Below are 24,188 nucleotides of genomic sequence, written 5' to 3'. Positions count from 1 at the left end.
CATGCCTTTTTTTTTTTTTTTTTTTAAAGAGATGATTGCTTGCTTCCTTTCCTGTTAACAAGGGAACCCAGAACTGATGCTATCCATTTGGCTTTAAGAACAATAACTAGCAAATAGCTAAAGCTCACTCCAGAATCACCCAAAGAATTTTTAGGACGTGGAAGAACTTCCAGGTCTTTTGACATGAGCCAACAATGATTTGATCATGGTTAGCATTTAACTGACCATCAGTTCTGTTGTCTTGAAATAATAATTAATTGAAGGAGAGAGGAAACGACGAAACTAGAAGTTCAGTAAATTAAATATATTAACAGAAAATCTGAACTCAGGTATATTATGAGATATCCGAACAATGACATCTAAGTGCGGATGCTACACACAGAGAAGACATGGAAAATGCTCACAACGTGTTAAGAGAAGCTGATGAGTACAAAAGTGTGTAAGTATTGTGTAGATGTCCTAGGGCTGCCCTAACAAATGGCCACACACTGGTGGCTTGAAATGCATTCCCTCACAGTTGTGGAGGCTGGAAGTCAGAAATGAAGGTGCTGGCCGAGCTGTGCTCCCTTCCGAGGGCCCTGAGGGGGGATCATTCTTCGCCTCTTCCTGCCAGGTTGCCTTCTGCCTTGTAGCCGCGTGGCTTCAGTTATCACACGACCTCCCTCCCAGTGTGTCTGTGTCTTTCTGTGTCTCCACACGATCTTCTCATAAGAATGCAAGTCGTTGCATGCCTTTGAAGGGAGTTCAGGGTCGAGAATGACACACTTTGTACTCCAGGGAAACTGGTGGAACAGGTCTTCAGAAAGTCAGATATTTTCAGGAATTGGTTTCATGTTCCCAATCCTTGCATCTCCTCATATCTAGAAAAGGACTCATTCCCTTCATGGTGACATCAGCTCCTCTTGACTGGCAGAAAATCTTTTGTAAGATAAGTGCTTGATTGCACTGAAGTCCCCCTTCACCAAAGTCACATATATTAACTTTCCTTCCCTACCTCTTTGGAGCAGATTTCAGAGCTATCTGAGGTGCTGTCTCCCAGGCTGAAGTCCTCATTTTGCCCCAGATAAAACTTAATTCGGAAAAAAAAAAAAAAAAAAAAAAGCAAGTCATTGAATTTGAGACTCTAACGTTATCTCAGCTAATTATATCTGCAAAGTTTATTTCCTAATAAGATCATGTTCTGAGGTTTCGAGTGGGCATGATTTCTAGGGGAGTGGGTGATGGTATTCACTCCATTGTATATATGTGTGCTCAGCCACTCAGTCGTGTCCAACTCTTCACAAGTCTGTAGACTGTAGCCTGCCAGGCTCCTCTGTCCATGGGATTTTCCAGGCAAAAATACTGGAGTGGATTACCATTTCCTCTTCCAGGGGATCTTCCCGACCCAGGGATCAAACCTGAGTCTCATGCATTACAGGTGAATTCTTTACTGCTGAGCATACACACCACACACGTGTGCCTGTGTAATCATTTTTATAAATGTACATGTATAAAATACACACTCACTTTTCTCATATAAAAGATCTTTAATTTTTATCTTAATTTTCTACTTTCTCTCTACTAAAAACGTGCTGATTTTCAATATAAAAATATTTTTTAAAATAACACTTTGACACCTACTTTTTAAAAAATAGGTTTTTTTAAATAAGCATTCTACCTTGAATGTGTTTTCTTTGTTTCATCAAACTATTATGATTTTTTTAAACCTTAATTTAAAATAGGGATTATTCCTTTGTAGTATATATACACACAGAAATATATGGAGTCAATATTTTTATGATATTATGTTTATTGTGCTTGTTACATTATAACAATAGCTGAGACTGAAGTAATGTAAAGTAAACCGGTCTTTGAGACATTGGGTCAACCAGGTCTTTGGTTTAAGTCTGCCCTCTGCCGTGCTCAGGTATGTCTGACTCTTTGGGACCCCATGGACTGTAGCCCACCAGCCTCTTCTGTCCATGGAATTTTTCAGGAAAGAGTACTGGAGTGCGTTGCCATTTCCTTCTCCAGGGGATCTTCCTGACCCTGTGTCTCCCATATGCAGGTGATTTCTTTACCATTGAGTTGCCTGGGAAACCCCCCGCCCCCTTCAGAAGTGATAATTATACTCAATTGCTGATTCAGATTAATTTTTAAAATATGTTTCAAAGTCTCTAAGTTCAATTAATCTTAGGAACCTAGAAACTAGGGTTTGGGACAAAATGGGGAGGCACTTTGCAAATCTCACATTGACTCATATACTGGGTAACTTTTAACACACATTCACTCTAGCACTCATGTCATCGACTTACCGAACGCCTTTAGACTTTCCTGTCTCCAGTAACATCTCTGGTTATTTCGACAAGTAGTTTATATGGTCTGGTAAGTAATTTCCTTTTCCTTAATTATTTCTGAATGCTCATTAATCAGCTGTTACTTTTCCATTTTTATCCCAGGTTTAACAAAACATTCCAAATTCAGCAGAGACCGTAATCCCACACATTGATTAAACTACAACAGTATGTTAAATTTTGTCCTTTGCTCCCATGAGTCCTCATAGCGTAGTACTGCAGTCAAAAAAGGAAGCTCCAGTTCAAGAAACTGCTATGCATCCTCTGTTCCCAGACCCAGAGGTCTGACCATGGCTGTCCCTCTGGTATCTCTACCTGATTCAGTTTGAACATGGCACACTTCTTGGCCACTTTTTACCCACATGCTCAGTGTTTTGTACTTCCTTTGAGAATTACAGTGTTTCTGCACTGATGCTGGAAATGTTTTCACCTTCAACCCGGGTCGAGACAGCAGACAGGAAGGCGGAGAGGTGTTGCAAATGAAGTGTGTGTGTGTGTGTGTGTGTGTGTGAACTGATTTTTGTCAGGGGCTTCTGGGTCTTTTGATGCAAGTCTATCAACCCTTTCTTCATTCCCATAAATAAATGGTAAATGACTTTATTGCCTTAAAAAAAAAAAAGGGAAAAAAAACCCTCTTTTACTGCAGTACAAGGCAGACGGGATTGGTGTCTGGTTGCCCAGACAAGAGTAAGCAGGAAACTGGGGCAGGAGGGGAAGAAGGATGAACTCTGACTCGGGTGGAATTGTGGACAGATAAGAGGGAAATCTATTCTCTGGCTTAAATGAATCATTTCACCTGGGAAGGGAAGTTTCGGGAATGATGGCTTGGGGAACTGGTGATGAAATAGTGTTCCTAGTTTTGATGGTATTTCCCCACCGCTACACCAGTTTGGCTGAACTTTACTAATCTTGGACCAAAATTTCCATTTCCTGTGCTCATGACCTGCAGCCGTCTTGGACGTAATTCACAGGGTGTCCTCTGGGGTTATGGAGTGGGTTTGAGGTAGAAGCCGATCATACCTTGTCAACCAAAGGTCATGTTTGAGAAACTTAAGGAAAGAATTAAGAGTTGGTGGCATGAAGAAGGCTGGGGCTATGTGAGTGTCCATCACCCATTTCAGAATTAAATGCACCAGGACGTATTGGAACAGTGGCCTGTACTTCCCTCCTTCTTTTAGGCTTAATTTTATTGGTACTTCACTTCCCATGTCAGAATGTTCTCATGAGTTTAAAAACAAATTCTGCCACAATGTAAGTACAGACCTTTGGATAGGCACCAATCTCTAGGAGTGAGATACCAAGAGCTTTGTCGTTTTTGTTGATTTTTAAGAGATTGACTTTTCTAAACACGTATCAGGACATCCGTCTGAAGTCTTTTATTGGTTGAAAAAAGTTGTAAGCAGCAATCATGTATGTGGCCTCTATCCATTTTATCTAAGCTACCACAGAAAGCAAATTGAGAGACGTGAGTCCAAGATGTGCAGTAAGTGGAAATGTAAAAGATGGTGATTCCTCAGGTATTAACATGCCTTCTGTGCTACAGCTGGTAGGCTTTTGAGCCAAAAACCATTCCCAGCATTAAACTGAGTAAAGCTAGTCACCAAATCTCTCCATTTCAAGCTCTTCTTTGGGGAAACCTATGTTAAGAAATCATCTTGGTTAAAGGGAAAATGTGGGCCTTGGTAACACTAAAAAAGGAAAAAAACGGTTTTATTCAAGGCCACAGTTGTATCTGGAGAAAAGGTACTGATGAACCTATTCGTAGGGCAGGAGTAGCGATGCAGACATAGAGAATGAACTTGTAGACACAGCGCGGGGAGGAAAGGGTGGGATGGCCCGAGAGAGGAGCACTGACTATGTATGCTGCCGTGTGTAAAATAGGCAGCTGCGGGGAAGCTGCTGCATAGCGCAGGGAGCTCAGCTCGGTGCCCTGTGATGACCCAGAGGGTTGGGATGGGGGAGTGCTGAGAGAGAGGCTCCAGAGGGAGAGGATACGTGTCTACTTACAGCTGATTCACGTTGTTATAAGCAGAAACCAGCACAACCTTGTAAAGCAGTTAACCTCCAATTAAAAATATACATAAAATCAGGAATGGCGGCGGGGAAAGCCCGCAATTGTGTTCTCATTTGGAGGTCTCATTTGGAGTTGGGTCTCACCTAACTCTCGTGACATAACAAAACCCGAGAGCAGAAAGGGACTTGGTTGAGGGCAGGAATCCTGGAATCAGCCCTCGTCCCGAATCCCAGCTGGTGCGTTTGATAATTGTGGCCAGCGGAGTGACTAATGCTCCCTCCCCGGTCTGTGTCCCTTGTAGGCATGGCATCATGGCGTAAGCTCTGTGCCTGTCACACAGCGCTGTTGTGAAGAGTAAATGAGAAGGTGAGTGTTAGCTGTGTGCTCCTGGGAAGGAAAGGTGAGCCGAAGAAGTGAGGCACCTGTGCCCAAGTTCACCTAGCTGGTCGGTGGTAGCTCTGGGGTTGGCAGCCGGTGCCCCTGATCAGGGCTCTCATGAAGCTGAAGTATGGACACCCAGGGAGTGTGCAGTTCATACTGGAGACGTGACGGATGGCACGCTCCTCTGTTGCCTTCTTCTTTTAGACGTCAGACACCAGAGTCCTTTAATCCACTCAACCCTGATTTCTCCTCTCCTGACCGTGTCACACAGCACTAGAGACATGTATGGACAATGGGTTTACCTGGTATGATATCAGGAACCCTGAAACTTTCTCCTCCCTCTCCACGAAATCCTCCTCACGTGCATCCACTCAGGTTTTACTTCCTGTGTACCCACTATGTGCTTGGCAACGCCTCGAGACGTAGGAGGCTATGGCTCAGATGGTGAAGAATCTGCCCACAGTGCAGGAGACGTGGGTTCAACCCCTGGGTCGGGAAGATCCCCTGGAGAAGGAAATGGCAACCCACTTCAATATTCTTGCCTGGAGAATCCCATGGACAGAGGAGCCTGGTGGGCTATGGTGCATGGGGTCACCAAGAGTTGGCCACAGCTGAGTGACAAATGCTTTCACACTTTTCACTATGTGCTGGGCACTCCTCTAGGCATAGAAGGCACGCAGTAACAAAATAGATTCTGTAAAGAACCTGCCTTCAGAGAGGTAACCTTATGGGGGCACGAGGTAGTGGAGAGACAGTAAGCCAACAAAAGAATCAACAGATTGTGTTAGTATCATGGAGGAAAGAGCAGTGTGGCGGAAGGGTCCCTGGAGGAGGCCACTTCAGAGGAGGTCAGGGAAGGCTCACTGAGGAGGGGACCTTTGAGCTGAACCTGAAGCGTGAGATGCAGCCCAGCGTGCCAAGTGCTGGGAATGGCCTCTTCTTTCAAGATCTTGAGCGCAGTTATCCCAGAGGATAAGGAACAATGTGAAGCTGTCGTCCTTCATTTTTTTTTTTTTTCTTTTTCATATGAGAAGACTTAGGGAAGTCGGGCACCAGAGAATGATAAGTACCCGAGGAGGAGCCAGTACCACCAAGAGCACAAAATAGTTCAGAACCAGGAGGTGGGGGTCAGTTCTAACTAAATTTTCCCCACACCTGACTTTGCTTGGCATTGATGGCGTGTTCACGTGGTCACTGCACATTCTTCTGCTACGTCTTTTTTAAAAAATTTATTTATTTTAACTGGAGACTAATTACAATATTGTAGCAGTGTTTGCCATACATTGACATGAATCAGCCATGGGTGTACATGTGTCCCCCATCCTGAACCCCCTCCCACCTCCCTCCCCATCCCATCCCTCAGGGTCATCCCAGTGCACCAGCCCTGAGTGCCCTGCCTCATGCATCGAACCTGGGCTGGCGATCTGTTTCACGTATGATAATATACATGTTTCAGTGCTATTCCTCAAATCATCCCACCCTCGCCTTCTCCTACAGAGTCCAAAAGTCTGTTCTTTACATCTGTGTCTCTTTGCTGTCTTGCATATAGGGTCATCGTTACCATCTTTCTAAATTCCATATATATGCGTTAATATACTGTATTGGTGGTTTTTTTCGGACTTACTTCACTCTGCTTCTAGGCCTTATGCACCCGGTTTTATGCGGGGGTAGTAGGGTAGTGTTAACAGATGAACATGACCGCCCCCTCTCCCCTGTGGTGGCAGCAACTCTGAATGGTGGACCCAGGGTTGTGCTGGGTGGGCAGGCCGGGACCTGAGTGGAAATGGTTAGGATCATGGGAGAGAGCTAAGGTCAGGGGGAGAGGGAACAGGGCCAAGCAGGGCTGGGAAAGTAAACAGAAGGCATATGGTCAAGACCGAGTGGATGTACCAAGAGCCAAGTTGAGGGGGAGGCGGGGGCACTGGGCAAAAGTTGGTGCCCTGCAGAGGCCAGCCAAGCCTGTGGCATGGGAATGAGCTGCAGGTCATGGAAGTTATTTTCAGAGCAGGGACCAAGCCACCCGCTGTTTGAAACAGATGGACATTTAGGCAAATGTAATCCCTTATAATCAGTTGCATTTCTGACCATATGAAGAAATATATGCCGCGTGTGTGTGTGTGCTTAAGGCCTTAGTCTGTTACAGTTACGTTTCATTCATGGCCATGAATATTATGAATGCCACGAAGAACTTTTTTAAGAATTCCCGAATTTCTTCATTCTTTGGGGAAGAGCCAAGTTTCCAAGTCATTTCAAGGCCATAGCTATTGACTGTTAATTATGAATTTAAAAACCGAAAACATGTATGTGCTTTTTAAAAAGAAAAAATCAAAATTTTAGTTAGCGTGCAATTTTCACACATTGACTGAATAAATGAACACGAATGCTTTCTGTCTTTCATCGTTCAGCCTGACCTCAAAGTCTCCATCAAGCTAAACAATCACTTTCTGGACTTCAGGGGCTGGAGCCAAGGAGGAGTGGGTTTGGGGTTTTTGTTTTAATTATTGAAGTATGGTTGATTTACAGTGATGTGTTAGTTTCAGATACACAGCACAGTGCTTCAGTTACGCAGATATGTATATGCTATTTTGAAAGTTGCATTTCTGTTTCGTTTTTTTGCAGTTATTGGGGGGTAGCCAAGCTAAGGACCCACTTACTGAATAGTACCTGACGGGGTTCACCCAGGTAAAGACAAGGCTGTTAAAATGGAGGTTGATTTTCAAGGCTCGTAGAAAATCTCATTTTGCAGATGATTAGAGAAATCTGTGTGTTTCAATCATATCCTGGTTTTTAAAAATTGACCTTGGAATACTTAGTGATATGGCAGGAAGGAGCTTAAATCTCTGTTTTAAAAAGGAATAGTTAGCGGTAAATGGGATGGACACCCTGAAAAAAGAATAGCATTCTCTGTTCCGTTGTTGCTGAGAGAGATGGCAGTTATTAGCTGGAGTAGGACTTCCGATTGTGTGATGACATGGAGCTTTGTGCCCACGTGAAAAGCATCATCCAGCAGTGAATGATAATGAAGGGCACGTTAATAATCACAGTGGTAGGGCGTCTAACAGAGCCTGACATAAAGAGCGGGCTCTTGGGCCTTCCGATAAAACTCATGTTTTTGCCAATGTTTCTCTAAGCAGCTTAGTATTAAAATTCTTTTACACTGGTTTTCTTCACTAGCTCTAAATTGTACTGAAATATACCGATTTTTCCTCAAAATTAGGCTATTCACAATTTAAAAAAAAAAAAGAAGCTCTAAATTGTGAATGGCCTGATTTTGAGGAAAAATCAGTATATTTCAGTCTCTGTGTTTTAATCCAATCTATGCATCATATAATTGTGGGCATACCTTGATGTTTCTCAGCCATCCTTGTCTGAAGTCAGAATTGCCCTCAGGCTTCTCCCCAGCTCGGAGGTTCCCAGGAGGAGGCTTGGTGCCAGAGGAGTTAGTTTTGCATTCTTTGTCTTATCCTGTAGACAGTCCTGTAAAAATAAAACATTTACATCCGGCCATGGTGGCTTCAGTGTGTTATTATTACCTGAAGACAATAAAATAAGAAGACAATACACGACCTCTCAAATTCCCCTCCCAGCCCTGGAATCCACGCAGCCATCAATTATTCCACAAATTAAATGGAAGCGTTAATACCCAATCTTCAATGAAACCCAGTGCAGTTTCCAGAATGCCTCTTACCTTGTCAAGGCTTGTCTTTCAGAGACCCTCTGTGACTCCAGCGTCCCTCCGTCCTGCTCTCCCTCCCCAGCCAAATACTGCCCCCCTACCCCCGCCCCCCGCGATGTTCTGGGTCACAAATAAAAAGCAAGAGATGAATCGAGAATTATCTGGAGATAGTCTTTCCTTGGTGAAATGTTTAAATCCTCCCCCACTGCCCCCCCCCCACCCCCCACCCCACCCTCCCACCATGGTATTGAATCTGGAGAATGAATTATGTGCAGCTCAAAGGCTGGGAAGTTTCTGGTTCAGGGGACACATTTACAAGTCACCCCCATGGACGCCCAGTTCATTGTCTGGGGCAGCCCAGGGTGGGGTGGGGTGGGGTGGGGTGGGGGATTCCACATCAGCCTTTTGTGAGGAGGGAGCCAGAAAGCAGGCACTCAGGCAGAGTCTAGGTCTGTTGTTGCAAGGCTTTTCCGAGGAAAACACATACATTTAATTGAATATCTGCTGCGGGCGCCAAGCTCTTCAGCCCCTCTGAGGTTGATGAACAGCTTTTGGAGGGTCTTGCTTTGTCTCGGTATTTGATCAGTGGATATAAATGTGCACTTCTTCTCTTCAGTGTATGTTTTCCACTTACAGTATGTCCCCTACACATGAAGGCATTCTGAGAGTGCATTTATAAGTCCAGTTTATTTGGAAGTCCAACAGCGTTAGCCCAGGTACCATGATGCAAAGAGCTGACTCATTGGAAAAGACCCCCGAGGCTGGGAAAGATTGAGGGCAAGAGAAGGAAGCAGGCGACAGAGGATGAGATGGTTGGATGGCTTCACCAAATCAGTGGGCATGAGTTTGAGCAAGCTCCGGGAGATGGTGAAGAAGGACAGGGAAGCCTGGTGTGCTGCACCCCATGGGGTGGCAAAGAGTCAGACACGACTGAACAAAACAACAAGTACGACAAAGTTAGCTTAGGTACCCAACTAACACAGCTGTCTGTACAGTACTGTACTGTAATAGGTTTATAATACTTCTCAATAGCATAAAAAGCAAACCAACACAAAAAGCATTTTTAATCTTACAGTACTTTGAAAATTACAGTCGTACCAGCTATATCACTGCTGCTTTTACGCTTGCTTCTGGACATCCTGGGCTTGCAATAAAGACACTGTACCACCCTACTCTATACCGCACTGTACTGTAAAGTACACAAAAGCACAACCGCTTGTAGAGGATGCCCGCACATGACAGTGTAAGCCAGACACGAGAACTGCCTTACGTGATTGGGCATGGGAGTGCGTGTTCGCATCTTTGAAAGTTCGCAGCTTGAAGGTGTGTATGTCGGGAACTTACTGTGTTTTAGAAACATGGTGCTTGTAGGAGGAGGAAATACTCACTTTCATATCAGCAATTGTCTCGATCTGCTTGTGGGTACGTAGAAGTGTTCGCAAAATGGCTATTTCTGTTAGGACGACGCCAAGAAGATTCTTAGAAAAAAGGCATGATTGATAAGTGTGTTTGAAATAATGCACCTCGCTTTACCTGGTATGTCGGAATAGGCCAACCTTGACCATCCTAAAGCTGTGAACTAGAGAACACCTTGTGGAATGGAAATTCAGGGTGAGATCTGGACCTTGACCAGGGTCTTAAGTCCAGTGATCAGTAAAGGAAATGTTCTTGAGACTCACAGGCACTTCTCCCACCTTGGCATATATGGAGACTTCAGAGCCGTTTTTGGTCAGTGTGACGTGGCTTCCTATGAAGCATTGGTACCTTATGACTTAAGAAACCACTTGGGTTGCAGATTACTATATGGACTTCAGAAGTCCTTATGTTCCCAAGATCGAAGAAATATTTCCCAGGTGAAAGGAAAATACCATTATTCTTCATTCATCTTTTCCAGTCTGTTCTTTGTCTTGTCAGGCTTCCCTGGTGGCTCAGACTGTAAAGCATCTGCCTGAAATGCAGGAGACCCAGGTTTGATCTGTGGGTCAGGAAGATCCCCTAGAGAAGGAAATGGCAACCCGCTCTAGTATTCTTGCCTGGAAAATCCCATGGACAGAGAAGCCTGGTTGGCTACAGTTCATAGCGTTGCAAAAAATCAGGCACAACTGAGCGATTAGCACTTTCACTTCCTTTGCTTTGTCGTGGGTGCGTGAAGGGTGGATTGCATGTGTTGGTCTTAGGCTGGTGGAGGTGGATTACTTCCCCCAGTGACAGAGAAGCATGTTGAAAATACAGATTGTTAGGAGAGAGTGAAGAAGGACGGTCACGAATATGAGTATAGTTTTCAGTGCAAAATTGTGTGAACAGAGTATATTGCCATGGCAACAGGGAGCTTAGTTTATAGAACATGTTATGTTGAACATGAAGTTTCCCGTTGGGTATAGACTCCCTCAGGGAATGAAATAAATAAAATAACTTAAGTCAGGGTGGGGGAGGTGGGTGGCTTTTAAAGGTTCAGCTTCAGAACACATTTGGGGTAAATCTCGGGGCTTCCCTGATGGTTCAGTTCGTAAAGAATTTGCCTGCAATGCTGGAGACCGCAGTTCAATTCCTGGGTCAGGAAGATCTGCTGGTGAAGGGATAGGCTACCCACTCCAGTATTCTTGGGCTTCCCTTGTGGCTCAGCTGGTAAAGAATCTGCCTGCAATGTGGGAGACCTGGGTTTGATCCTTGGGTTGGGAAGATCCCCTGGAGAAGGGAAAGGATACCCACTCCAGTACTCTGGGCTGGAGAATTCCATGGACTGTATAGTCCATGGGGTCACAAAGAGTTGGATATGACTGAGCAACTTTCACTTTCAAAGCCAAACTGGGCCTTCTTACAGAGCAGCAGACAGAAGTCAACCACTTAAGGAAGGCAGTTCTTCTGCAGATGGTCGTGTCTAAACTTGGGAAGCCTGGCATACTCAGATGGTAGATGTGAAAAAAAAAAAAAATCAAAATAGGTTCCACATGCCTCAATCCCAAAATTAATTTCTCAAGCCCCTCTCCCTACAGCCACACACCCACAGCAGCGCTAGAGCCAGAATCTTGAGACACCTGGTCTACTGTGAGCCTTGCTGGAAAAACATCACGTTTTCCTCCAACTGTACACAAGTGGTCTGTTTTGTACGTGCAGGGTGCAGAGACAGAATGAATTACGTAAGAAATAATTCCAGTTTTTGTTAGCTGTGACATTTTATATGTTTGTCACATTTTGAAGAGGCCCTCCTCTGCAGTAATTCACAAACCTTGCCCAGTTTGTTCTTGGACAAAATTGTGAACTACTTTGTCATTGGTTTGGGAGCCGATGACTGGTGAAGGGGTAGAATCCATGTTTTGGTTTCCATAGTTCAGGGCTTGCCAAATCTTTATCCAGGCTTTGTTCAGTAGGCAAACTCAAGTCCCACTTAGTCACATAAAATTCCTTTTGTTTCAGTAAGCAGACATGCAGTCTCTGATTTGTATGGTTGAGTGACTGCTGCAGAGCATAAAGTTGGCGCACTTGTCCCACCACCACCCCCAAATGCTGCATACACGGTGCGTGCATGCTAAATCGCTTCAATTGTGACCCACTCTTTGTAACCCTATGGACTGTAGCCTGCCAGCCTCCTCTGTCCATTGGATTCTCCATCAAGAATACTGCAGTGGGTTGCCATTTCCTTCTCCAGGGGATCTTCTGACTCAGGGATCAAACCCCCATCTCATTATGTGTCCTGCATTGGCAGGTGGGTTCTTTACCACTAGTGCCCCCTGACAAGCCCATGCATACAGGGTGAAGTGGGGCCAAATCAACATACTGGCCCTCAGGCTAAGGCTGGCCTTTTCCCAAAGTCACATGTGTCAGTGATCACTATCCACAGACAAGCCAGAAATGTGACTTCACCTGCTGGAAGGGATTTTCATTTTTCTGTGTGTTTTTCTTTCTCTTACTTGCAAAAAAAAAAAAAATTTATATATATATATATATGTATATATATGTGTGTGTATATATACATATATAATATGTGTATAATAGTGTGTACACAATATTATATATATAATAGCTATAATATAATATATAACATTATAGATTATATTTACACATATATATATATATAGTGCCAGTTTCCCAGAAAGGCATTTGGACATTCCCAGAAACAGTATCTAAACTATACACTGTGTATAAACTATGTGGTGATTATTGGTTTGTTTTCAAGAAGGAGCAGTGGATGCAGATTCATTTTTTAAAAGTTTATTTTATTGAGATATTGTTGGTTTACAATGTCGTGCTGATTTCTGCTGTGCAGGTTAACTCTAAAGTGAAACGTTTATGCCGTATCAAACCGTGTGGCCCGGAGACCGACATGCTAGGAGATCGTCTCTTGCTTACGACTTCAGTGCTGTTGTACTTACCAGGTTTTAAACACACAGTGATCTAGTTAAAGTACCAACTGAAAGCCGCAAATTAGAGGACAGGACTTGGACTTCCTTTTTTACGAGGGTGACACAGAGAGAAATGCTTGTCCTAGAGACCAGATGTCAGGTCATCGAAGAATAAACAGTAATTTCCCTGGAACAGGCATGCTGAAGAGCCAAACAGAATAAACCCTGCGCGGTATGATGGTTCTTTATTCTGTAGCACTCAGTGTTATCTTACCTTTCTTAGCCATTTACTTTGCTTGCCTGAGTCTTTGGAAATTACTCAGTAAAAATTTTAAAAATCAATATTTTGAATTGTCCTTCAAAAAGACTAGGAATCCACATTTGTCAGCCAAGAATACAATTCCTGCCCTGCTTCCCTCATTAGGATTTATTTTTTCGAGAGTCAAAATGGGAGCAGGGAGCCACTTTAACTATAAAATGATAGAAAAATTCCTTTGTGATCTATACTACATATGTGATGAATAAGTAGAGACCAGTACTTTCACCTTTATATTGTAATATGGATTGGCATCTAAGAAATTACAATGAAATCTTCAGATTTTATTGGATGTTTACCTAAGAGCTAAGACTGTTGAACTCCACCAACCTTGAGTTTAACATTTGGAGAAATATAAATTCTCATTTGTGGACTGTTGCGTCAGATGAATAATTTCAGCTTGAGTGTTTTGAAGTTGCACCTGTAGAGAGTTGTCTTTTTCTGAAGGAATTAGGGGGAGAAAAGAGTGACTGGCAGAGCAGAAATAGAATTCTTTTTGTACTTCAGCTGCCTTCCCTGCACAGAGGAAATCTGGACCTCAGGCTCTCCCTTGCAAAATCTGAAGGTGTCACACATTTGGATGGGGGACTAATAGAGGAGGTGAAAGATAACCACAAACTGAAATGAATTTAGAAGTATCCTTGTAAAATATGGAGGAACATAGATTATAAGAATATCCTCATCAGCATGGATGGTAAATAGAAGTGAACTATGCTGATTCCATTGGTATTAATTTGAAGTAGGTGTATTGTTGTTCAGTTGTTAAAGTTGAGTCTGACTCTTTGCAACCCCATGGACTGCAACCCCTATGTCAGGCTTTCCTGTCCTTCACTGTCTCCCTGAGTTTGCTCAAACTCATGTCCGTTGAGTTAGTAATGCTATCTAAACATCTCATCCTCTGTTGCCCCTGCCTCCTCCTGCCCTCAGTCTTTCCCAGCATCAGGATCTTTTCCAATGAGTCAGCTCTTTGCATCAGGTGACCAAAGTATTGGAGCCTCAGCTTCAGCATCAGTCCTTCCAGTGAATGTTCAGGATTGGTTGCCTTTAGGATTGACTGGTTTGATCTCCTTGCTGTCCAAGTGACTCTCAAGGGTTTTCTCCAGCACCACAGTTTGAAAGCATCCATTCTTCGGTATTCAGCCTTCTTAATGGTCTAGCTCTCACATCCGTACAAGACCACTGGAAAAACCGTAGCTTTGACCGTACAGACTTTTGTCGGTAAAGCGATGCATCGTTATTGTTTTATTTTAGAAAGTGTCAGAAAACATTCCCAACCCTGACTGCTCCGCCCTTGCTCTGTCCTCTATCTGTGTTTGCCCACAGCCCCCTCAACACATGTATGTTCTTACTTTGGGGTTTCTGGGGACTGCGGTTGTGTCCGGTGGAGATGGGATGTGGTTGAGTGTGAGTCTAGTGAATAAATAACTGAAGTTTTACTAAAGCAAAAATCAGCTGCTATTCTGTTGTTTACCTGGTCATCTTAATGAGCTCGTTGAAGGCAGATAATGCTTTACTTGCTCTTGTGCACCGACTGCCTCAGTATAGAGGAATTGTTGTCCTTTGGTGGACATTGTCAATAAAGACACAGAAAAGAGTGTGATTCATTGACGCAACCTGCAGCAAATGACTTGCTTCTCTGTTCTTATGGATTTTTTAAAAGCTGTCGTAACTCTTCAGCCTGTCCTTCTGTTCTGCATTTCTTTCTATTATGTAAGCACAGACCATCGTTACTCACTTACTTGTGGATAATCTTTCTAAAACACAGATCTGATTGTGTCTCCCCTGCTTTGCATTTAATTTTGTGTTTTAATCATCTAGAGCAAAAATTTCATCCCTTTTTGCCCTCTGGCACAATTCCGGGCCTTAGTGCCTCACCCTCTAGTAGTACATGGCTTCTTAAAGCAAAGCTTCTCCCTACTGCCTGCAGGCAAAGCCATTAGAAAAGTGCACGGACTGCCAAAAATTATGCTGGTGAATGGAATTATACCAGACACTCCAAGACATTTTAAATTTTGAATTATTTTTACTGAAGTTTTATATAATTTACATAGTTGATTTTTAAAATTAGTAATTAAAAGCAAATGGTTTGTATGCTAAATAATAAAACAATGGAAGTTATTAAGCAAAAAATTAAAAGCATTTTTAATAATGTTGTGGAAAGGCAGTAACTGTGGTCACATTTGTGGGGTTGCCAGTGTCTTAAGATTTTTCACATCTTCAGGGGAAGAAAATTTAGAGATGTGGGTGCTTCTGAGGATGGATATATGTTTATTTTTATACTTAACTATAAATAAATAAAATTGTCACTTAGCACTTTAAGTAGAAAGCTGATTTTTTGTTGCTTTAGAATTAATAAGAATTTCAAATACAACTGTTTAATAATATGTATATTTTTGTGTAAAATCTGTATGTCTGTATTTTTCTATTGTATATAGTTGTACTTAAAAATATTATCTCTAGTATTTGTGACCAGAGGAACTCTTGGAGAAATGACTGGTTTTAAGTCTAAGGCAGCAAATATACAAGTTAAGCCTGAAGCTTTTTCTCATACCAGAAAGCAGGGAAGTTAGCAAAGACTACTAGAACCTTGTCAGAAAAAACTCAAGCCAGTGATTTAAACTGTGTATCAAATGTGTTTAAATCTGTAAGTTCATAATTATACTTCAGAAATAAAAACCTCATTGGTCATGTTTGGAGACTATTAGGAAACTTACCTCTTTGTTGTGAAAATCTGAAGATATAGGGAAAGAATCAGGCATCTATCTTGCCTTTCTTATATGATCAGTATCTCAGAGAGGAAATTTCTCTTTGTAGAATTATTCAGCTAATAAATCAAGAATAAATAGAAGAAAAGGGAGAGAACTCAAATAAACAAAATAAGAAATGAAAGGGAGACATAACAACCAGTACCACAGAAATATAAAAAGTCACAATAGAATACTATGAACAGTTATATGCCAACAAATTGGACAAGCTAGAGGAAATGAATGAGTTTCTAGAAACATGCAGCTCACCAAAACTGAATCAAGAAGAAATAGATAATTTGAATGGATAGAATTCACTAGAAGTGAAATAGAATCTGTAACTACAAAACAAACAAACCTCCCTGCAAACACAAGTCCAGGACTAGGTGTCTTCACTGGGGAATTCTACCAAGCATACAAAGAAGAACTTAAACCAGTCCTTGACAAACTCTTCCAAGAGACTGAAGAGGAGGGAACATTCCTAAAGTCATTCTGTGAAGCCACCATCTCCCTGATACCAAAACCAAACAAAGATAGTACCAGAAAGGAAAATTATAGGCCAGTATCGTGGATGAATACAGATGCAAAAGTCCTCAACAAAGGGTCAGACACTGTGGTCAAGTTGGATTTACCCCAGGGCCGTAATAATGGTGAACGTATGCAAAACAATCAATATGATATATCACATCAACAAAAGAAAACACAGAAACCAAATAATCATTTCAGTAGATGCAGAAAAAGTATTTGGTAAAATTCAGCATCCATTCATGATAAATGCTTTCACTGAAATGAGTATAAAGAGAACAGATCTCAGCATAATAAAAACTGTCAGAAACCCACAGCCAACATAATACTCAACAGTGAAAAGCTGAAACCTTTCCTGCAGAATTTTAGAACACAACAAGGATGTCCACTCTCACTTCTATTCAACATAGTATGGGAAGCCCTAGCCACAGCAATTGGGTGAGAAAAAGAAATAAAAGATATCCAGGTTAGAAGGGAAGCAGTAAAATTGTCATTATGTGCAGATGATGTGATACTCTCTCTAGAAAACCCTAATGATGCCACACAAAAACTATTAGAACCAATAAACAAATTCAGCAAGGTACAAGATTAACATACAGAAATCTTGCATTTTTTACACTAGCAATAAAATATCAGAAGGGGAAAGTTAAAAAAAAAACAAAACCTTTTAAAATTGCATCAAAGAAAAAACTAAGAAATACACCTGACCAAGGAGGTGAACAAGTTACATGCTAAGAGCTATAAAACACTGATAAAGGAAATGGAAGGTGATTCAAAGAAATGGAAAGATAACTCAGGCTCTTGGATTAGAAATATTGATATCATTAAAATGACCGTACTACTCAAAGCAATTTACCAGTTTAATGCTATCCTTGTCAAATTACCTTTGAAATTTTTCACAGAACTGGAATAAATAATCCTAAAACTTACGTGGAACCAGAGAAGACCCAGAATTGCCAAAGCAATCCTGGAAGGGAAAGAGCAAAGCTGGAGACATAACCCTCTCAGACTTCAGACAATACTCCAAAGCTACAGTAATCAAAACAGCATGGCGTTGGCACAAAACCAGACATATGGATCAGTTGAACAGAATAGAGAGCCCAGAAATAAACCACACACCTGTGGCTAACTAGTCTTCAACAAAGGAGGCATGAGTACGCAATGGGGGAAAGACAGTCTCTTCAGCAAGTGGTGTTGGGAAACCTGAACAGCCACCTGTGAATCAATGAAGTTAGAACACTCTTTACACCGTACAGGAAAATAAATTCCAAATGGCTTGAAGACTTAAATATAAGACATGACACTTTAAAATTCCTAGAAGAGGGCATAGGCAAAACATTCTCCTAAATAATATTGTAGCAATACTTAGGTTAGTCTCCCGTAATAGAATACAAGCAAAAATAAACAGGACCTTCTCAAGCTTACAAGCTTTTGTATAGCAAAGGAAACTGTAAACAGTACGACCTACAGAATGGAAGAAAAGATTTGCACACAATGCAACCAACAGGAGCTTAATTTCCTAAATATACAAACAGTTCATACAGCTCAATATCAAAAAATAAACAGCCCAAGCAAAAAATAGGCAGAAAATCTAAATAGACATTTCTCCAGAGAAAATGTATAGCTGACCAGTAGACATATGAAAAGATACTCCACATCATTAATTATTAGAGAAATACAAGTAAAAACTACGATGAGTTATCACTTCACACCAGTCAGAATGGCCATCATCAAAAAATCTACAAATAATAAATGCTGGAGAGGCTGTGGAGAAAAGGGAACTGACTCTCCTGTACTGTTGCTGGGAGTGTAAATTGGTGTAGTCACTATGGAGAACAGTATGAAGGTTCCTTAAAAAGATAAAATAAAATAAGGACTTCTTGGTGGACCTGTGGTTAGGACCTGCTTCCATTGCAGGGGGCACAGATTTGGATCCCTGGTTGGGGGGCTAAGGTCCCACAAGCCACACAACCCAAAAAACCCCAACTAAACTGAAACTAGAGTTACCATGTGATCCAGCAGTACCACTCCAGGGCATATATACAGGAAAGATGAAAACTCTGATTTGATTCAAAAAGGTAACATGCACCTCATTGTTCATAGCAGCATTACTTGCAATAGCCAAGACATGGAAGCAACCTAAGTGTCCATTGACAAGATGAATGGGTAAAGAAGACATGGTAGATACATTATCAGCCATAAAAAAAAAAAGAAATATTGCCATTTGCAGCAAGGTGAATGAACCTAAAGATTGTCACACTAGGTGAAGTAAGTCAAACAGATAAAGACAAATATTACATAGTATCAGTTACATGTGGAATCTTAAAAAAAATGCAAATGAACTTATTTACAAAATAGAAACAGACTCACAGACATAGAAAACAACTTTATGGTTACCAAAGGAGAAAGTTGAGGGAGGGATAAATCAGAAGTCTGGGATTAATATATACACACTAAAGTATATATAATAAATAAAGACAAGGACCTATTGTATAGCACAGGAAACTACATTCTGTACCTTGCAATAACCTATAATGGAAAACAGTCTGGAAAAGAATATACATATCTCTGAATCACTTTATACAACATTGTAAACCAACTATACTTGAATTTAAAAAAAGAATAATAGAATATCACTTTGAAGTTTCTAAAGAGTTGGGATTTGTTGTTGTTTACTCACTAAGTCTTGTTTGATTCTTTTGTGACCCCCCATGGACTACATAGCCCACCAGGCTACTCTGTCCATGGGTCCCAGGCAAGAATACTGGAGTGGGTTGCCATTTCCTTCCCCAGTATTCACCTATTAGAATGGCCAAAATGCAAAATACTGACACCACCAAGTGTTGGTGGGGACATGGAGCAATAGGAAGTTTTATTCATTGCTGTTGGGAATGCAGGATGATACAGCCCTGTTGTGAGACAGTTTGGCAGTTTCTTATAAAATTGAGCACACTCTTACCATATGACCCAGATCAGTCGTGCTCTCTGGTATTTATCCTAATGAGTCAAAACTTACAAAAACCTGCACGTGAATATTGATAGTAGCTTTACTCATATTTGCCAGAACTTGGAGGCCACCAAGGTGTCTTTCAGTAGGTGAGTGATACATTCAGACAGTGCAGTATTATTCAGTGCAAAAAAAGAGTGAGCTCACAAGTCATACAAAGACATGGAAGAACCTTCACTGTGCATTAGTGAAAGAAGCCAGTCTGAAAAGACTATGTACCGTATGGTTCCAACTGTATGACCTTCTGGGAAAGGTAGAACTCTGGAGACAGTAAGAGGGATCAGTGGTTGCCAGAAATGGTAGGAGGGAAGGACAAATCGACAGAGCAGAGAGGATTTCTTTTTTTTTTTTTTTTTTTTTTAGGATTCTGTGTGATACTGCAGTGACGGATATATGTCATTGTATATTTGTCACAACCGAGAGAATATTCAACGCCAAGAGGGAACCTAATGTAGACTATAGAATTTGGGTGATGAGAGTGCATCAGTGTAGGTTCACTGATCGTTACAAATGTACCAGCTGGTAGGAGATTGTCGGACGAGGGGTTATATGGGAAAACTGTACTTACCACTCGGTTTTGCTGTGAACCTAAAACTGCTCTAAAAACATTCTTTATTAATTAAAAAGAGGAAACCAATCTTACCAAACTATAGCTGCTGCTGCTAAGTCGCTTCAGTCGTGTCCGACTCTGTGTGACCCCATAGACGGCAGCCCACCAGGATCCCCCGTCCCTGGGATTCTCCAGGCAAGAACACTGGAGTGGGTTGCCATTTCCTCCTCCAGTGCATGAAAGTGAAAAGTGAAAGTGAAGTCGCTCAGTCGTGTCCGACTCTTAGCGACCCCATGGACTGCAGCCTACCAGGCTCCTCCGTCCATAGTATTTTCCAGGCAAGAGTACTGGAGTGGGGTGCCATTGCCTTCTCCACCAAACTATAGCTATCCAAGCATTTTAAGCAAAACAAACCTTTTCTGTGGCCACTGTGTGCCCCTCCAGAAAAATGTTAGGGGAAGTAGTAGGTGTCATGATTGGTCAGAAGAATATTAACAGTCAGAAATGAAGGGAGGACTCATGCAGTCAGTTCCAAATACTTTCTGTATAATTTTTTTTTTCTTTATCCAAAGTTTTTAGGGATAAAGACTGTCTGGTGAAGATTTTTTTTTTTCTAATGAAACGTGTATGTATCCTGTTTCTGAAGGGAATTTCCTTTTCTCTAAAGCTGATTAAAAAAAAAAAATTGTTCCTAACTCATCTTCTAAGTGAGACACTGAATTACATGAGACAGTAGGAATCTCAGAGCCTGAGAAACATTTAAATCAAGTTTAAGGAGATATAAAATGATGATGCACGAACCATATATGAGTTTTAACTGTATTAGAGTTCTGCCAGGGTTGAATGGATATTTGTCATCTTTCTGAGTTCATTTTTTTCTTGTAGGTAAATAAATGTTGTTTGTTTGTTTTTTCTAGTTGGGGAATGGCGGTCAACGTGTATTCTACCTCGATAACCCAAGAGACTATGAGCAGACATGACATCATCGCTTGGGTTAATGACATAGTATCTTTAAACTACACGAAGGTGGAACAGCTTTGTTCAGGTAAGAGAATTCTTTTAAGTATTTACCTAAACGTTCACTCATGTGGAATGTGATTTTATAAACCACAGATGATGTAATTGGAATAGGAATAGGTATATATATATACAGCTTCAATAGATAATTTAAGGAGAAAACCTCAGGTATAATTAAAGAACATACAGGGGAAATGATGATGTTCACCAAAGAGCACTGAGCCTCCCCAAAACGTGTTATGAGTGATCTCGCTGAAGCTCTGTACCTGATCTCCCACCCTTTTCTCTGTCACCCCCCAGTAAGCCACCACACATCTCTTCCTAAAAATGCAGATTGGATCCTGCAAAACCCTTTCTTATAAACATTCCAGGCGCCACGTTGTCCTTCCTACAGGATAAAATTCACTGTTTTACGTGACAGGTAAGGTCCTTTCCCTCTGGCTGCTGTGCACCTTCTCGGTTTCATGGCCCACACCTCCCTGCCCTGCGCCTCGCCCCACGATACTCTTTCTTCCCTAAAGATTCCTTCCCTTTTGCATCACATGGATTTTTTTCATGCTCCCGTTGCCAAGAAGGTCTTTTCCCTTCTCTTCATTTGCAGTAAAATCTCATTCACACTTTAAAATCCAGCTCCATTGTCATCTCCTCTGAAGGGTTCCCCAGACCTCCCAGGCTTCATGGTGTTCCTGGAGCACTGTGCCCACTACCCTTCCAGAATAATGCTTACCACGTTGTGTTAGAAGGTCCAGCCCTTATTCCCCTGAAGGTACCCAGAGCCCTTGAGGATAGGGCTGTGTCTCATTCTTTGTCAAGTGTCTGAGGCAGCACCCTGCCTACTATGAAGGAGGTGTGTAAGGTGCATATAGAGCTAAATTTTTTTTAAAAATTTGATTTCAGTGATTAAGTGGGGGCTTGTTAAAGAACATGTCACTAGTGAAGTAATTCATTCTTAGGTTAGAGTATTTAGCAGAGACATCGTCTTCCTTTTGGAACAGGAAGTATTTTCTTCTCATGAACTAATAGATGAGAGATTTCCTCTCTGCCTCTGACCCAAAATGGTATTAGGGACTAGAAAATATTCCTGAGATGGATTTGTGTGAAAACCCATGAGACATGATCGATATAGAAACGTCTTCAGGTGTAGCCGGTGTGGCGATGCTGGGGCCGCAGCAGGACATCCTGTGAGTTGTGTGTAGACAGATTGCATGCAGGGCCGTCAGCCCCCACCAGTCCAGGCCCACCAGAGAGGACACTCTCGCTTCTCTGCATCTAGGCTGGATCAGAATGAACTAGCGGGCAAACTTCCCTTCTACTGACACCTCTTCTCCCATCGTCATTTTCTCATGAGCAAGACAGCAGGGTATCCAGAAGCTAGGCCTTGCCTGACCCACCCGCTCTGTGTCCAGGCTTCACAGTCCTCTGATTTGGGAGGTCAGTAGTGGATGCAAACCAAGGAGTTCATTACCCTTTAGTACGATCTAGAGAAAAGCCGACTTAGACCGTGATGACACCCAGGAATACTGTGTTGTTCGCCTATTGAAATGACTCTAGCAATTACTGTCGGAAATGGCCCCTGTTGCACCCTGCTCAGCTGCAGATCTCCACTCAGGTTTTCTGGTGCTGTTCTTGCTCTGCATTCTGGAGTGCCCTGCTATTCTATTTTATTTCTGAAAGAAAGTACGTATGTATGTATTTGGTGCGCTGGGTCTTTGTTGCTGTGCGTGGGCTTTCTCTAGTTGCAGGGAGCGGGGAGCTATCGTCGTGGTGCATGGGCTTCTCATTGCAGTGGCTTCTCTCATTGTAGAGCACGGGGTCTAAGTACTTGGACTCAGTAGTTGTGGCGTGGGGCTTAGTTGCCCGGCTGCCTGTGGACTCTTCCCAGACCAGAAAGCGAACCTGTGTCCCCTGCATTGGCAGACAGATTCCTATCCACTGTACCACCAGGGAAGTCTTAATATTTTATTTTTAATTTGCTGGAGAAAAAAAAAACCCAGAGTGTTTTCTGTTATCAGCCATCCCTTTTCTATTAATAACACATACCACTTTACATTGTAATTGTGGGTCTGTTTCTCCATGGGGCCTGACACACATTCTTCCCTCAGAAGTGCTCGTATTAGGATGAATGCAGATCAGTTTGAAACTGCTGGGGGGCAAAGACAAAACTGTGTATCTTTCCCATAAAGTGGCTGTGTGTACTTGTGGATAAGGACCATGGGGTTGGTTATCCAGAAAAAAAGAGACACAGAGAAGGAAGGAGATAAGAAAAAATAGTCATAGAGAAAATTGCCAGTCATGGGTCTAAAGTGTTGAAGGGGCCCATGAGGAGCTTCCTGTTTAACATATTTGTGGGAGTTTTTGCAGACAAATGAAATGAGAAGCAAATTAGAATTTTTAGATACAGTAGTAGTAAATGCTGGAGTGTCTGTGTGTGTGTATCTGTTCTTTGTATATGTATATATAATTTCTTTGCATGTCTTTTTAATTTCTCATAAGGCAAATTCAGTAAAATTTTAGCAGCATTTGTCAAGGGTTCTTGAATAGTTACCTCAAAGAAAGCATTGGTGTGCATTTTCCAATCATATGTACCTACGTTGCCATCCAGTGTGGTGTGATGAAACCTGTGGAAACCATTTTGATCATGAGAACAGATAATTTTCATTAGGGCAACTCACTGGCTACCAAATATGTTGTATTTTTTCCCTCAAAAAGCGAACAAACATGTTAATCCCCATAGTAAAGAAATGGGTGATTTATTTTAGGCAGTCATTTCATCAAAGTGTAAACTGGGGACTAAGTGCATTTCTAATCTTCTGAGAAGCTGCTTAAGAATGCCAGTTTTGGGGATCCTTGACTTTCTAAATCAGCATCTCTGGATGTGCGAAGACTCAAGTGTGCCAGCCAGCAAGCACCCCAAGTACTTCTGGGCTGCAGCCAAGAGCTTGCTGTGCATTTTAGAGACACCCCAATCCACCAACAGTAAAAATATCCAGAATTTACCTGGCACAGTTCCCTTATTCATAATTTAGTCTTTGACTTTTGTCTTCAACAGTGGCATTTGGCAAGAAATTCTATCATTTCATTTATTTATGAACTTATTTATTTATACCCTTCTTTGTTCTAGAAGACTTTGCAGGCAGCGAGGACAGTGCCATTAGGATAAGAACAAAACCAGATATTGGTGACCTTAGTGATTTGTCCTCAGCACATGTAGAATGAGTTGTTCAATTTCTTGGATAATATCTTTTTCTTTTACTTTCATTTTAATTCCTTTAGTTTACTGTGTAT

The 24,188-nt window shown here is 41.9% G+C and overlaps 1 protein-coding gene across 7 annotated transcripts in view; it reads left to right on the top strand.

The window, feature by feature from the left end:
* The window catches only part of MAPRE2 (microtubule associated protein RP/EB family member 2), a 186,512-nt gene that overhangs the window by 85,358 nt on the left and 76,966 nt on the right, over window positions 1-24,188 (top strand). For 5 of the 7 annotated variants that reach the window (XM_012103352.5, XM_042239398.2, XM_004020435.6 and 2 more), the window contains one exon: window positions 20,804-20,931. In XM_012103352.5, the coding sequence (XP_011958742.1) occupies window positions 20,811-20,931 (121 nt within the window). In that variant the 5' untranslated portion in view covers window positions 20,804-20,810. Of the gene's footprint in view, window positions 1-4,648; window positions 4,714-20,803; window positions 20,932-24,188 lie in introns of all 7 variants that reach the window. The other 2 variants (XM_012103351.5, XM_060405341.1) reach the window with 1 other exon arrangement.

This window comes from Ovis aries, chromosome 23, assembly GCF_016772045.2.
Source record: "Ovis aries strain OAR_USU_Benz2616 breed Rambouillet chromosome 23, ARS-UI_Ramb_v3.0, whole genome shotgun sequence".
Classification (NCBI taxonomy): domain Eukaryota; kingdom Metazoa; phylum Chordata; class Mammalia; order Artiodactyla; family Bovidae; genus Ovis; species Ovis aries.
Note: the sequence above shows the minus strand (reverse complement) of the source record. Positions and strands in the feature narration are given on the sequence as shown.